This window comes from Capra hircus, chromosome 23 (assembly GCF_001704415.2).
Source record: "Capra hircus breed San Clemente chromosome 23, ASM170441v1, whole genome shotgun sequence".
NCBI lineage: Eukaryota > Metazoa > Chordata > Mammalia > Artiodactyla > Bovidae > Capra > Capra hircus.
Window position 1 is genome coordinate 40,285,847 of NC_030830.1, and position 16,899 is coordinate 40,302,745.

The 16,899-nt window shown below is 42.5% G+C and overlaps 1 protein-coding gene across 1 annotated transcript in view; it reads left to right on the forward strand.

The window, feature by feature from the left end:
- NUDT3 (nudix hydrolase 3) overlaps nt 1-16,899 on the forward strand; it is a 114,654-nt gene that overhangs the window by 60,251 nt on the left and 37,504 nt on the right. The window contains exon 2 of the mRNA XM_018038783.1: nt 2,822-2,932. Coding sequence (XP_017894272.1) covers nt 2,822-2,932 — 111 coding nt within the window. The remainder of the gene's footprint in view (nt 1-2,821; nt 2,933-16,899) is intronic.

The window sequence follows — 16,899 nt, forward strand, 5'->3', positions numbered from 1 at the left end:
AGGTTTAGCTCTTAGGTTTAGGGTGTTGGTCCATTTGGAGTTAATTTTTGTATATAATGTGAAGTAAGAGTCCAATGAGGACTCATTTAAAAGTATAATTTCGTAAACTGCCACATGGTACTTCCTCCCTTCCGCCCTCCCTCCTCCCATCCTCTCGTACTACCGTTCTTCTTTTGGCCATGCTGCAAGGCTTGCAGAATCTTTGTTACCTGACCAGGGATTGAACCTGAGCCCTAACCACTGGGCCACCAGGGAATTCCCTCACTTTGTACTTTTAACATCCTTTGATTAAACATACATACACACCAACCAAGAACTATTACGGGTTTTCTTTTCTTTTTTCTTTTTCTTTTGGCTGTTCCTTGTGGCTCTTGGGATCTTAATTCCCCAACTAGGGATCAAACCTGTGCCCCTTGCAGTGGAAGTGCAGAGTCTTAACCACTGGACTGCCAGAGAAGTCCCAATTTTATATTATTTTAAGTTATTCCGTGTTGTTTTACTCAAAGTAGAGTTTATATACATTAAAAAAAATAGTGCTTGTGAATTTAAGACAGTATTTTCTCAGTCCATGGGCTGTGACTGTATACGGATTCATGAGATTCATGGATTTCCTCTTATAGCTTGTGATCCCCTCTGTCTGCAGATCACAGATTTTGTAGAGCAGCATCAGGAGAATCTTATCATGACTGGAGGAAAGGGATTAAAGATGAAGAAAAAGGTAGTTTCCAAGGGCTGATGGTTGCAGAGAGCTTAAATGGGAGAGAGGGAATGACTGGAGGAAAGTTACCTGGCAGTCAGTCACGGGACCCATGAGGGCCAGAGAGGAAGGAGTGATTTCTTTCAGGCAGCAAAGGTGGCAGCAGAGTAGAAGGTGAGTGCTGGGGCCTGGAAGGGCAGATAGAGAATATAGTTTGGAATAGGGCCTGAGGCTCAGAAGACATCACCAGAAAGAGATTGTTTAGGGAGCAGTTGAAGATTCCTTTAGTTCTGGAAATAATACCAACTCAACTCCATCTCCAAATGAGGAGTAAAGCTAACTTTGTTTAACATCTGTCCTAGAGAGGGTTAAGGAAAAGGAACTAGGGAAGTTCTAGATTTTATTTTAACCATGACTAGAATTCTGCTTAAGTTTGAATTAGTAACCTATGTTCTGTATCAGTATTTTGCATTTGTTTGGTTCTTTTCACTTCTTTTTTTGAAAATTAATTTCACTTACAGCGTTGTGTTAGTTTCTGCTGTACAGCAAAGTGGCTCAGTTACACGTATGCATATTCTTCTCCGTTATGGTTTATCACAGGATATTGAATGTAGTTTCCTGTGCTCTACGGTAGGGCCTTGTTGTTTATCCACCCTGTATATAATAGTTTGCATTTGCTAATCCCAAACTCCTAATCCTCCCCTCCAACACCGATGACCCCCCGCCCCCACCCCGCACAACCACAAGTCTGTTTTCTGCATCTGTGAGTCTGCTTCTGATAGGTTCATTTTTGTCATATATTAGGTTCCACATACGAGTGACACCATATGGTATCTGTCTTCCTTTCTCTGCCGTACTTCGCTTAGCGTGATAATCTTTGTCACACGAATGGCATTATTTCATTCTTCTTTTAGGACTGAATACCATTCCACTGTCTGCGTGTATATGTCTACACACGCGCACACACACCCTGCGTCCTCTTTGTCCATTCCTCTGTGGATGGGCATTTAGGTTGCTTCCGTGTCTTGGCTAGTGTAAATAGTGCTGCTGTGCACATAGGGGTGCGTGCGTCTTTTCGAGGTATAGTTTTGTCTGAGTGCATGGCAAGAGTGGGATTGCTGGATTATCACATGGCAACACTACTTTTAGTTTTTTAAGGTGCCTCCATGCTCTTTTCCCTAGTGGCTGCCCTAATTTACATTCCCACCGATTGTGTAGGAGAGCTCCCTTGTCTCCACATCTTCTTCAGCATTTAGTTATTTACTATTGAAAATTTTTTCAGTTGCGCTAGGCCTTTGTTGCTGCATATAGTCTTTTCTCTAGTTGCAGAGCGCAGGGGCTCCTCTCTAGTTGTGGTGTGCAGACTTCTCATTGCAGCGACTTCTCTTGGTGCCAGGCACGTGTTCTAGAGTGCAAGGGCTTCAGTAGTTGTGGCTGCATGGGCTTAGTTGCTCCTTGGCATGTGGGATCTTCCCGGATCGGGGATCAAACCCAGGTCTCTTTACCACTGAGCCAGCAAGGAAGCCCTGTTTGTATACGTATTAGTGATGGCCATTAAGTGTCATTTCTTGATAAAAAGGTTCCTAGTAAAAGAATTCCAGTTTTACCTCAGCTGAAAGCATGACAACAAGAAATCTTCCTAGTCCTCATGTTGGTGAGAGCATCAGGTTCTCAGCACACGCTTAGAGCTTTGGGTTGTGAGTAGTGTCAGCCCATGGCCGTCAGACGAAGCGGGAACTGGGAAACACAGGACTGAGAACCTTGGAGGGAAAGTTGGGACTGTGGGGCCAGGGCCAGCTCTTCATAGTGTTCACAAGCTCATCAGTGCATCAGTGAAAGTCTCTGTTTTGTTTGTTTTGAGTGTTTTTGTCAGTTGCGTGTTCAAAGGGCTAAAGAGAAAGGAACAAAGGAAAGGGTCTGCAGGGCAAGTGACTGAGAATCTGAGGGGTACACCTAATGGCCACTGGGCCAGATGCCCTTCTGCTGTTACTAGACACATTGCTTTTTCAAACAGAAATGGAAGCTACCTTAAAGTGATTTGGTATTTGTGTGGCGTTTAAACTCTAAATTTGTGTGAGTGTGGCTTTTTGAGTTTTAACGGCCCATGTGACCTTTGACTTTCAGGTGCTACTTGTGAGCAGCAGTCGTCATCCAGACCGGTGGATCGTCCCTGGAGGGGGCATGGAGCCCGAGGAGGAGCCGGGCGTGGCCGCAGTCCGTGAAGTCTGTGAGGAGGTACGCGCTGAGAATAGTGTGGCTGCACCGTGCATCCATCATGGCCCTGTAGTTCTTTACTTTATCACCACTCACTGCGTGAACAGACTCAGGGGCGCAGAGAGAAAGCGCTTAGCACTCACCACATGCCTCCTTGATCAGAGAGGTGATGAGGTTGTGACATGATGGTATTCACCAGGCTCTCTCTGCAAGGGGCGATCATAGTTCCGATTGCCCTTGGGTCTCTGCCTGTTCTGCCTCTGTTACCTGTGGCAGAAGATTGAGAATCAGATAGTTCACCAGCCCTAAGAACTAAGAGAAGTAGGCAGTACTGATGGAAGCAGCTTATTCTCGTTAGTCCTTGCTTGAGGCGAAGGTAGTGCTTGTTCTCCTTTGCTCCCGGGTCCCGGCAGTAGAGCAGTGGCTAAAGCAGAAGTTCAGTTTGCTAGAAGCTGGTAAAGGTGCAGCTTGAGAGACAGCAGTATCTTCTTTTTTATTTTGGTAACGTGATACCATATATGTTTTGAGTTCCTGGGCCATGCCCAGTGTATGTTACTGGATACTCTGGAATTAACAGTCAGAAGTCAGATCTTGGTGCTCTTCCTTCAAGGGCTTATAGTTTTGTTGGTGAAACTGAGAAACAAATTGCAGTTCAAAACCAGGAGGAAGGAACTAATGTTTCTCCATAGCCTCTTGTGGCAACACCACGCTCTGCTCTGCTTATGTTATCTCGTCTAGGAGTCCTGACTCAGTAGTGTAAGTTTCACCAGCCCCGTTTGCTTGCCTTGGCCACATAGTGCTTTTTATAGGTCCATCTCCTTGTCCCAGAAGGGACTTAAGACTGATTCTAAGAACATATGAAACAGAGCTTAGAAAAGGTCTGAGTTCTGCATTTCTTTTGGGTCTAGCCCTTGCTGAAGTCTTCTTAGACTAATTTCACTTTAGAATACCCAAGGAATTCTTTCCTTGCTCTGAAGTCCTGCAGAGTTATGTTGGCTTGTGACACTATTATTTTATCATATATTTGAGTATCTATAACTATATTGTAACCTCTGAGGACTAAGATTATGTTTCCTATTTTAAATCCTCCCTTCTTGTGCCTAGTACACAGCTGGGTGAATAGAAAGTAATTAATACAAGCTTCTATGAAAAATGGAACATAAAATTCCTGAAGAAATACCCCAGTTGGAAATTACCAGAGTTCTTTCTGGAGGATCTCAAAGGTTTGACTAAGTGTGGTAGGGCCAGCTGGTGGACCTAAGCTGCACAGTTTCGATTTCAATCCAGTTGGCTCCTGTGGGTTCCTGGGCACCCAAGGCAAAAGTGATGTTTGACAGAGTTATTGCAGCTCTTTAGATTCACAGGTTGTTGGAAGACCTGAAATAGACTGATGGTTCTAGAATGGAGAGGAAGGAAAAGATTCCGAGACCTTGGGCAAACCTTGCTGCTTGGTTTTAGAAGTTGTGGGGAGACGAGCCGACAGCTCTAGCTCTGTAGAGCACATCTGGATTTGGCGTCTTTCTCAGGAAAGGTTGTGTCAGCTGCTACTATGATTGTTTTGAGTACCACGGTGGAAATGTCCCTCGGCTATACAAGTGCAGCTAAGGTGTAGAAAACTAGATGCTTGCAAAAGGGACTGCAGTGAGGGAGCTGGAAAGGATGTGCAGGTACCCTTTTGCTTCCTGGGAGTGGCATACCAGCCTTCGGTAGGTAGAGGCAAGCATTTCAGTGGCTTACATCAAAATAAAATGCGGGGCTGACTTTTCCAATTCTATGTCTGCTAACAGAGAATAAAACTTGGAATCAGTGAGGATGTAGGTAGATGTTTTTGATTGTTCTTGAAGGGTAGTTTTGTAAGCAGAAATCACTATTCAGGGATTTATTTAGTTTTCAAAATGTCATAACTTTGTAAAAGCAGACATTCAAAAACTTAGTTCTTATCCTAATGCTTATACATCTGATGGCTGTATTATAAGCACAGGAGATTTTACTAGTCATTTTTAAGGGACCTTTGGATAATACCTAGGCCAGTTCATTGAAGACTTTCAGATGTTTCAGATTGCATTTATAAATTTAATTAACTGGATTGCTTTTTAAAGAACTTTAGTTGTCTGACTTAAAAAAAAATGAAAATGTTATGAGGCTCCTTATCAGTAAAGTCCTGTGGATGTCTTGTGTTAAACTTATAGCTAAGATGAGTCTTAAATAGTGCCACAGTGCGGAGGTCCCCAACCTCTGGGATGTATGTAATGCCTGATAATCTGAGGTGGAGCTGATGTAATAATGATGGAAATAAAGTGTATAATAAATGTTATGTTCTTAAATCATCCCAACCCGCCCCCCACCCCACTAATTCCCCTACTCCTGGTTCATGGAAAATTGTCTTCCATGAAAACAGTCCCTGATGCCAGAAAGGTTGGGGACCACTGCCATAGTGTACATAAATTTACTAAGATTTTCAACTTAAAATTACCAGTCAGAAATAAGGTATTCAATTATACTTTCATAGTTGAGGTTACCATCAAATAAGCCGAATCATTTTAAACATTATAAAATCATAAAATAGGTCTGGCCTCCTTCACCTTTCCTGTTAAATGAGGCCAGGATTCAGAGTGTCCTGAAAGGAAAAGCTGGTCCAGTTACTATAGCTCGGTCAGGACTGCCACTTCACTGGACTTCCCTGGTGGCTCCGTGGTTAAGACACTGCAGGGGACATGGGTTTGAGCCCTGGTCAGGAAACTAGGATTCTGCATGCCACCCAGTGTGGACAGAAAATAGAAGGACTGTAATTAAGCAAAGATGAATGGTCACGTGCAGTCCTCCTGGGCGGTGGTGGGTATTGAGTGAGCCATCTGAAGGATCCGGCACACCAGGCTGATTGTGTGCTTCGCCCTGAAGGTCTTCCTCCGTGCAGTCTTTGTGATTCGGTCTTGTTCTCCCTGTGTGTTTCCATTGCAGTGTATTGCTAGCATTTTTTTTTTTTCCCTCACCATGTAGCATGTCTTAGTTCCCTGACCAGGGATCAAACCTGTGCCCTGCATTGGAAGACGGAGTCTTAACCGCCGGACCACCGGGAAGACCCTATCCAGCATCATCTTTATCATGTTTTATTCATATCACTTGTCTAGGTGTCTTCTGTGCTAGACTTTACATTCTGAGTAGCCAGACTCTATTCTTTTCAGTCACTGTTTAATCCCCAGTGCTTAACACATAACAAATGCTTAAGAAAGGAAGTGCTACAGTTTTGGGGGTGACCACTCGAGCAGCCGCATAAATGTGGTTGAGGTAGGCCCTTTTGGATTGCCAGGAGTAGGCATATATCTGCAGGTCCCTCGGTTAACTGAGAGACAAGAATATGACAGTATCACAGCCACTGCCCAGTCAGACTGTGCAGAGCTGGAAACTTAGGTCCTGGTGCCCAGGCAGACCTTCTCACAGTGGCTGGCTGGACGGTGGGGGCGCAGGGCAGCTCTCGGGCCTGGTTGCCATCCCTCTCTTGCACTGTGGAGGCACTACCGTTCTGAGCTGCTCTCAGGCTTGGCCCTGCTTACCGCTTCTTGTCTGCTGCTTTCCCTGCCTTGTGTGTCACTAACCTGTCTGTTGACTCACTCTCTGTGTCTCACACTCAGCTTTCCTGAGAAGAGGACTTGATTGGTTACAATCTTCAGGCGTAGTTGCCAGGTCACATCCATTTCTAGCCATTTGAAGATGACTGATTTCTTATTCCTCTAACTGAGCTCAGAATGGCAAGGTCATGTGCTTTAAAAGCATTGCAGCCTGTGCTTAAGTAGTGCCTGCAGCAACGGGACCAGCGGTTCTGTGTGTGTAATAATACATTTATTAACACAGGGAACTATTTGAAGCAAATTCCCTAGAGATTAAAGTAGGTTATGAATCAGTGTTTATGATAGAAAACCACTTAGTGGAGAATAAATATGTATATACTTGTATAGAAAGAACAACAACATTGCAGGTGCCAAGCTCTGTTGAAGCGTTTTGCATTTGTTGCCTCATTTTTTTCACCATACCTGATGAGGTAGTAACTGTTATCATCTACATTTTATAGGTGAGAAAAAAGTGAGATTGAGTAATTTGTGCAAACTAACTGTGCCCGGCTAGATGTGCTCAATGTGAAATTTGAATCCAAAACATGTAGTCTTAGCACCCATACTCATAATGCCTTGAAAGAATGTCTACCAGATGTTCACAGTGGTTATCACTGGGTTAGCTCTTAGATTATCAAGTTTTCTGCATTAAACATATATTTGTTCCTAGGAAAACTTTCTGAATAAACGTGAATGTAATGAGGTTATTAAGTCAGTCTTAGGTACGGTAAAACTCAACCTGCTCTGAAACTTGGTTCAACCCAGCTTAAAATTTTTAGCATATTGCCTGAATCTCAGAAACAGATCAATCTGTAGCACTTGAGTCATTACCAATCACCACATTTTAAAGGACTGAACGCTTCCCTTTTGGAAACTTGCCTTCATTTTTCAGTTTTCTTAAAAGTCCTGCTGGAGTGATCCCTCAAAGGGCTGGAAGGACAAGGCTTTGTCCCAGGGCTGGCCACGGGCCTTGGTCCCAGTGCATCTCTAGTAGAGGCTTGTGTGAGCCAGCCATGTGATGCTCTCTCTGGAATAAAAAGGAAAAGCAGTTCTTTGTGTGATTTTCAGAGCTATTCTTTCTTGTTAATTCAATGGGAAAGGTGAAACTGCTGGCTGACAGGGAAGAAAGAGAAGCTGGATCTGAAACTGTTCTGTCTTCTGTGTAGCTGTAAAATTTCCATCTCTTTCACCCATTGTCACCTCAGGCAAACCAAGAGTGTTATCACAAAGATATAGAACATCTGAAAACAGAAACGGAAAAATTATGTGCATAGCTGCAGCTGTATTCTCTTCAAGGGTGACAAAGATGGGTACCTTCTGCCTTTAGAGAAATGTGGCCGGCGACAGAGTGTGGTCAAATGCCAGTTCCTTCTGTCTGCTGCCTCATGTCTGGGCAAGGCCCATATCCATCTCCATTTCTAGCATATAATCTATAAAGTTTCTGTAGGTATTAACCTTTGGCACAGACCTAGCTTTAAAAAAAAAAAAACCTGTTCTCCGACCTCGTCGCCTGTGTCCTTACACCTCGCTTCTCCTCTGCGCCTTCAGGCTCTGGCCATCTGTTGTTCTGCCACACAAACGCACCATCTTGGGAGATTCTTAGTGATGTCACTTTAAACCTCCTTGTATCTTGCTGCCATTCTTCAGGCTTTTGTTTTGGCCTGTGCTCCCCGTGCAGCTTGTGATATCTCAGTTCCCCAGCCAGGGATTGAACCCATACCTCCTGCACTGAACGTACGGTTTTAACCCCTGGATCACCAGGATAGAATTCCCTCACATTTTTGATACACTGTCTTATATAAACATTTCATAGTGAGAGAGTCATTTCCTAGGCAGGTTGATAAGTCTAGGGGTCCCCAAGGAGAGAGAGGACTGGAATTCTCAAGGAGGAAGAAAGGACAACGTTTTTTTCCTTCTCTACATTCCTTAGGATTATATAACAACAGTGTATTATGCCTGAGGACAGTCTCTGAATTAAACCTTCTGGCTAATTCTGTAAATTATGGGAGTAGACCTGCTCTTTACAAGGATTATATAACAACAATGTATTCTGCCTGAGGACAGTCTCTGGATTAAACCTTCTGGCTAATTCTGTTATCTTAAAATGTAAATTATGGGAGTAGGTCTGGTGAGGTCTTTACAACCTCCAGACATTCTTTGGATTCATTGGAGAGTATATAAACTCATTGCTAACACTAACAAGGGGGTACTCTTTCTACCCCCTTCTAATGCCTATGTCAGAAGCTTTCTCTGTCTCCTTTATACTTTAATAAAACTTTATTACACAAAAGCTCTGAGCGATCAAGCCTTGTCTCTGGCCCCGGATCGAATTCTTCTCCTCCGGGGGCCAAGAATCCTGGTGTCGATTCAACAACGACCTTTCAACAGCATATTTGATTTTATTCACCTTCATTTAAGATAGTGTTTTGAACATCTAGATGTCTTAATATGGTACCAAGGATCATGGTTGCAAAGCTGTTTCTTGATTATCTCAGCCTTACTTAAGTCAAACCCATCAAGAATTTATCGTAATCCTTCTTGATCTCGTTTTGTTTTTAGATAAAAACATGGAAAATGAAACAGTGAACTTTATTTTAAGAATCTGTGTCTTTTTATCCTAATTCCTGTATTGTGTTCCCTGTCCTTCCGGAAAAAAAAAAAAAAAAAAAAGGTTGTATGCTCTTGCATATGTAACATAGCAACCAGAAGGCTCCCTATGGTATCTCAGAACTGTTCGATAGAGAAGTGGTGTTTCCTGTCTCTCGTTATATACAAGCAGAACATTTGAAAAGCCTGTGACTACTGGGAAATAATTTGAAATGCTGTTTTTTCAACTTTTATTGGCTCATAGTGTTTGACTTTGTGGAGTGGAGAGAAAGGTGAAGGCTCTGTATGACTGTGCTGTGTTTCATCTCTACTTCTGGCCCCAGCCTAAACAGTTGTGAAGGGAAAGTGGGCATATGGTATCATAGAATCTATTAGGGAGATAGCATTAAGTGTCAGGACTTTAACCATAAAATATGTATCATAACATATTAAGAATATTTTCAGTCATTTCAGCATGGTAGATAAAACACAGTAAAGGGATCTCTAGCTCATAAGCCCGTAGGGAAGCAGACAGGTGGTTGGCAGTGGGTATAGCTCTGATAAAGTGGGGAGAGCCTACCCTAGGCCAGAGGCAGCTTCTCTCAGGCCCGGCCAGTGTTCATGTGGCGATTAAGACCCAGTGTGACTCTGCTATTTTAAGAGAAGCATGAAAACTGGATTCTTAAGTGAGATCTCCTGATCTTTCAATGTAGACATTGAAATTAAAAATTGTTTTTAAGGTGTTAATCAAATAATATATCCATAGTGAAAGTGAAGTCGCTCAGTCGTGTCCGACTCTTTGCGACCCTGTGGACTGTAGCCCACCAGGCTCCTCCGTCCATGGGGTTCTCCAGGCAAGAATACTGGAGTGGGTCGCCATTTCCTTCTCCAGAGGATCTTCCCGATGCAGGAATCGAACCCACGTCTCCCGCACTGCAGGCAGACGCTTTACCCTCTGAGCCGCCAGGGAAGCCCTAATATACGCATAGCAGATTAAAGCAACAGTGATAGTGCTGAAAGGCTCATAACAGAAACCAGCCAAAAGGCATGTTCTTAATTAGGTGTATGATCTGTGTTACAGATTTTTACTTATTTTGAACTGTAAACTGGTAAGCCTCCAAACTTTTGGAAGAAGATAGTTTTATTTTTCAGTCTCCTACATGATGAATGACCTAGAGAAGAAAATGACAACCCACTCCACTAATCTTACCTGGAAAATCCCATGGACAGAGGAGCCTGGCAGGCTACAGTCTATGGGGTCGCAAAAGAGTCGGACACGACTGAATAACTGAACAACAAGAACAACAACATGATGACTGAAGGCAAATAAAGGTTTTTAACCTTGGGAACATTGCACTGTTTAATAGAAGTGTCAACACGAGAAACTGTATCCAGATGTAAGTTACTGTAAATCTCAGGAGCGATCACAAACCAACCCTGTTTATTTGTTGAAAACCAGGCTTTATTTAGATAGCATTTTCTGAATTTCTGTTACTTAATTTTTAAGGAACTTCGAATCACATGCATATGAAATACTAATAATAATGTTCTGTGTGCTATGCTTAGTCACTCAGTTGTGTCCGACTCTTTGCAACCCCGTGGACTGTAGCCTTCCAGGCTCCTCTCTCCCTGGGATTCTCCAGGCAAGAACACTGGAGTGGGTTGCCATGCCCTCGTCTAGGAGATCTTCCCAACCCAGGGATCAAACCCAAGTCTCCCACATTGCAAGCAGATGCTTTACCGTCTGAGCCACCAGGGAAGCCCAAGAATACTGGAGTGGGTAACCTGTCTCTTCTCCAGGGGAACTTCCCAATAATAATGTACTTGTATGGCTATGTGCTATGTGAGCTAAGTCACCTCAGTCGTGTACGACTCTTTGTGACCCTATAGACTGTAGTCCACCAGGCTCCTCTGTCCATGGGATTCTCCAGGCAAGAACACTGGAATGGGTTGCCATGCCCTCCTCCAGTGTATGGCTATGTGCACCTATAGATTTATCTTTAAAATTGATTTAAGGGAATTCCCTGGCAGTCCAGTGGTTCAGATATCACAGTTCCACTGCAGAGGGCCCAGGTTCAATCCCTGGTCTGGAAGCTAGGATCCCACAAGCGATGTGGCCAAAATTAAATAAATAGATTAAAAAATAGCAAAAGATCTTTCTATATGTTTGAAATTTTTCAAAATAAAAAGTTAGGAAGAAAGTAGACATATATATCATTTGCCAGCTATACTCAGAAGCTTCAGGAGGAAACCATGAAGTACAACAATATGATGGATGTCACTTTCACCAAGAAAATATATGTTTTTATAAGTACTTCCATATCTTTGTTTTTACTTTGTAAGAAGGTAGTTATTTTTAGCTTCTTTGGTCAAAGCATTATAAAATGTAAGAATCATGTCTGAATACATTGTATATAATTATCTTATCATTTATTCTTCTCCAAGAATTTAGTGGGAAATATGGTTCAGTGATAAAACATTTCAAGGAAGCCTTTGTTCACCTGACACATGCATACGTGTTTGTGTTTGGGAGCATATTTATTCTGCCCTCCTAGAAAATCATACGCACAAGAGTTAAGAGCGAAAGAAGTTAAGAGCTTTTCCTTAGAAAAAATCATTTAGAATATATAAAACGAACAGAGAAAACATACCATGTCTTAGATGGAAGCTGGGTTGAAGCTGTTTTATGTTAGAGGGCAGATTGAATCCCGCAGATCTCTGGCAAAGGCCCGTAAGTAAATCCGTGTTGAATCTCCTGTTTCTGGCAGCTGAGAACTTAGAAAGGGCCTTTCCTCTCAGTTACAGTTCAGGGATGAAAGGAGACCTTGGCATCGACACCGCCTCCAGTGCAGGGCTTGGCTGAGGCAGCTGTGATAATCCCTCTGCTCAGTTTTTGCTCTGTGCTCACATGACCAGGAGTCGAATTCGGCTCTGGCCCCAGAGCAAGGAAGGCCTCTCTCTCCTTTCAGAGGAGGGCGCCTCTCTGCTCCCAGGCAGCTAAGAAATAGTCAATGGCTACTCCTAGGTTACTTCCATAATGATTTCTGGAGTCAGCCTTAAAACGGTTGAGAATTTTTAGTGACTGTCAGTTTGGCGTTTGTAAAGCTATTTAATAGATACTCTTGACTTTATGCAAATGGATTCAATATTACATTTATTTGTTAGTGACTGTGTTAAATACACAGATGCTTTTGACTAGAAATTTCCATTAGAATGATTTGTAGACATTTTAATCTTAGGAATAGAAACAGTTTAATCTGAACTGGACTCTTGTTATGGGGGCTTTTGAGTGCACCCTCTCACATTCTGTGGTGCTATTAGTGTAGCTGGTTTACTTGATTTAGTAATTGAGCTTGGTGACCACTTCAGCTTCCCATTTTTCTCATTTTAAAAGTCATACATGTTCCTAGCAGAATGAAAAACCTGTAAGTACAAAAATGACAGTATGTTGCTTTAGTTCTGTGGCTGATTTTTTTTTCTCCAGCTGTTTAATTATGAAATTTTACATACATGTAAGTTGATGCTTTTGAACTGTGGTGTTGGAGAGGACTCTTGAGAGTCCCTTGGACTGCAAGGAGATCCATCCAGTCCATCCTAGAGGAGATCAGTCCTGGGTGTTCATTGGAAGGACTGATGCTGACGCTGAAACTCCAGTACTTTGGCCACCTCATGCGAAGAGTTGACTCATTGGAAAAGACCCTGATGCTGGGAGGGATTGGGGGCAGGAGGAGAAGGGGATGACAGAAGATGAGATGGCTGGATGACATCACCAACTCGATAGACATGAGTTTGAGTGAACTCCAGGAGTTGGTGATGGACAGGGAGGCCTGGCGTGCTGCCATTCATGGGGTCGCAAAGAGTCAGACACGACTGAGCGACTGAACTGAACTGAAGTATAATTTTAAAATAGTGAAACAAACAGTGTATCCCTTCTTCTAGATATAATATCTGTTGACTTGTTGCATATTTGCCTTATCTCTCTGTGTTTATATCCATACCCTTTTTTTGACTATGCCATTTGAAAATAAATTATAGCTGCCATGGCACATTACCTCAAAATTCTGTTCTTTATTTAGCATGCATCTCTTTAAGGCCACTCCCTCACATTACTACATACCACTGTTGCACCTGAGAATTCATAATAATTCCATAATGTCATCTAATATTTACTCCATATTCGAATGTCCCCAGTTATCATGAAATGTCTATTATACCTGTTTGTTTTCTCACACATTGCAGTTGGTGGTATGCCTTTTCAGGCTCTGTGCTATGATAGAGGTATATTTATACCATAAATAGAACCATACACTAAGCCTTTCCACACCCTGCTCACCGTAATGGTGACTTTTTAATAGTCTAGCAACATTGTCTAATAGAATGTCTCACATTCTGGTTTTATTTGATTGTTTCTTTCAGGTGTCTTTTAATTTATTTCCTTTTCTTCTGTATTTCAAGCAACTTACTTAAAGCAGTGTTATCTGGTAAAATTTTCTGAAGTGATCCATGTCTGCAATGTGTGGTAGCAGTGTGATAGCCACTAGCCATATATGTCTGTGTAAACCAATAAAAATTAAAATTCAATTCCTTAGTCACACGCACGTTTCCAGTTCAGGAGCTACACGTGGATCGTGGCCACCATGTTGAACAGCACACAGATAGAGGCTTGATCAGATTGAGGAGAAGCGTTTTTGACGAGTTGCCATGTAGGTGATGTCATGTGCTTCCTAATGCTTAAGTCAGGAGGCACATCATCTCAGGCTGCCTTGCCATTAATGATAAAATGTTTGATCAGGTAATAATTGATAGTTTGTTGTAGAAGTAGATTTCTCCTTATGCAGCAAAACTGGTAAGTAATCTGTTGAACAATTCTTCCAGGCTATATGAATGTCCTCTGTCTCCCAACAGCCCAACAATCTTTCAGATAATAGTTTTAGCATCTACTGCTGAGCCTTGGAGAAGGCGATGGCAACCCACTCCAGTGCTCTTGCCTAGAAAATCCCATGGATGGAGGAGCCTGGTGGGCTGCAGTCCATGGGGTCGCGAAGAGTTGGACACGACTGAAGTGACTTAGCAGCAGCAGCAGCTGAACCTTACCAAATCAGATATTATAGCAGAGACTGAAGAACAGTGGTTTTCTAACTCTTTTTTTTCTAAGGTGAAATTCTTCTTTAAAGGAAAGTTCTCTTCTTCCTCCCTCCCCCCTTTTCCCTTATTTTAAATAACCCCACTGAACTAATAGATTTTCCTATTTTTTTTCCTATTATATTACAAGCAGTTACTGTCTTTATTCTCTTTGCTTTAATTATCCCAAATTTGACCAGTGCGTATCCTTTCAGGTAGCCTCCTGTGTACTTTTGACACAGCCCTTTCATTGTTTGAGTACTTCTTGCCCTGTAATGCAATAAGGTATTCCAGGCTCACCTTTTTGTTGTTGTTGTTATTTGTTGTTTAGGGGACTTTTAAATTCTGTTTTGTTTTTATTCTTCCAGGCTCACCTTGAATTTTCCTGTCCCAGACTTGTCAGCCATTTCTCCGGAGAATTCCCTTTTAGTGGAGAATGTTGTTTAGAAACCAAGGTTACGGTGCTGGGTTTTTTCACTGCTACTAGGGTGTCATTGCTGCTAGGCTCTTTTAGTAGATAGTAAAAAAAAAACATATTTTAAAAGAATCATAATTTACATTTCAAATTTAACAACATTTTTCCTAATATTTGTGTATCTTTTCCCTTAAGATACTGTCTCTTAACAGCATTCTAATAACATTGTTATTGGTTTCTAATAACATTATTTGCTTTCAGTTCAGTTCACTCAGTCATGTCCGACTCTTTGTGACTCCATGAATCGCAGCACGCCAGGCCTCCCTGTGCATCACCAACTCCCGGAGTTCACTCAGGTTCACGTTCATCGAGTCCGTGATGCCATCCAGCCATCTCATCCTCGGTCGTCCCCTTCTCCTCCTGCCCACAATCTCTCCCAGCATCACAGTCTTTTCCAATGAGTCAACTCTTCGCATGAGGTGGCCAAAGTACTGGAGTTTCAGCTTTAGCATCATTCCTTCCAAAGAAATCCCAGGGCTGATCTCCTTCAGAATGGACTGGTTGGGTCTCCTTGCAGTCCAAGGGACTCTGAAGAGTCTTCTCCAACACCACAGTTCAAAAGCATCAATTCTTCGGCGCTCAGCCTTCTTCACAGTCCAACTCTCACATCCATACGTGACCACTGGAAAAACCATAGCCTTGACTAGATGGACCTTAGTCGGCAAAGTAATGTCTCTGCTTTTGAATATGCTATCTAGGTTGGTCATAACTTTTCTTCCAAGGAGTAAGTGTCTTTTAATTTCATGGCTGCAGTCACCATCTGCAGTGATAAAGTCTGACACTGTTTCCACTGTTTCCCCATCTATTTCCTATGAAGTGATGGGACCAGATGCCATGATCTTCGTTTTCTGAATGTTGAGCTTTAGGCCAACTTTTTCACTCTCTTCTTTCACGTTCATCAAGCTTTATCATATTATAAATAATGTGACTGTCAGTTGCATTACTGATATTATCAGGAGAAGCTTTATAGAGACTGAGAATGTATTCTAAGCTGTATAATGTGAACCTTCTGGTTTCAGGAAGAGTACTAGTATGGGTAGAATAGAATAGCTCTTGGTACAATTTGGATTATTTAGGGATTGACTCTGTTGATTTGATTTGGTGGTAAATGAATGACAAGACCATTCATAAAGACCATATTAAAGAGGAAGTAATTGGCGCCAGCAAGAGAGTGTTACTTATTTTTTCTTTGTAAACGTAGATTATAGTTTGATTTACAGTGTACCTAATGTACTTTTTCTTTATCTTGTTTTGGGGAACCACTTTCAGACATGGAATTAGTAAAATGAGTTAAGAAACATAACCTAAGAACTGGATAGGGAGGTTTTCATGTTGCTTCTGTGTAATCTTTGGCCTGTTTATTTTAGCCCTTTATTGTGTGGGTCAGTCTAGGCATTATATGGGTGGCCCCTTATATGGACAGGTAACCATTTTCTAACTCTCTTTGTACATTTTCAAATGACCGCTTAAATCAGAGTGGTTCTCAACCTTGTCAGGCTCAACACTTCCTTTCTATAGTAGATGAGTATTTTCCTACTTATGTATGTTTCTGTGTGTCTGTGTCTTCTCTATTAATGTTCATAGACTAGAAAGGAATTGAATTCTAGGTCCAAATAGTTAAAATGAGATTTCCCAGCCACATAATTGTGTGGCAAGACTTTGAAAAGTCATGTAGGGCAGCTCTTGGGCGAGATCAGTCTTCCTGTTGCGCGGCATCTAGCTCTCCTGCTTTCTTCCTGTTGGTGCCACTTGTGCTCGTCCATCACTGTGACAAGCAAAAACGTCCTCATTCGTCTCCATAGTGCCCCTGGGGGCCGTTATACTTGTGGAGGGACTCTTACTTTGAATGGTCTGCAAGTTCTTTTGTCCCTGCCACCCCCAGATGCTAGTTTCTTACTCATTCTTAATTGGTAACTGTTGGTCAGCCTCTCACTATCGGTCTGGTTAGCTTTGGGACTGGTGTCCTGAACACCACAGATGGAGTAAAGGGAAAAAGCAGACTGTGAACATAGCAGGATGGCAGAGGGCCTTGACAGCCTGGTGGAGAGGCACTCAGAGTTGGGGAGGCTATAGGACCTGGGTGCCTCGGCGAGCATGGAGTGCAGCTCAGTGACGTGAACTCCTGGAACAGAGACGGGAAGAAACTGACTGTTCTTCCCTTGGCTTTCCTACAGTGAGCGGGGGAAATATCTCGCTGGTCA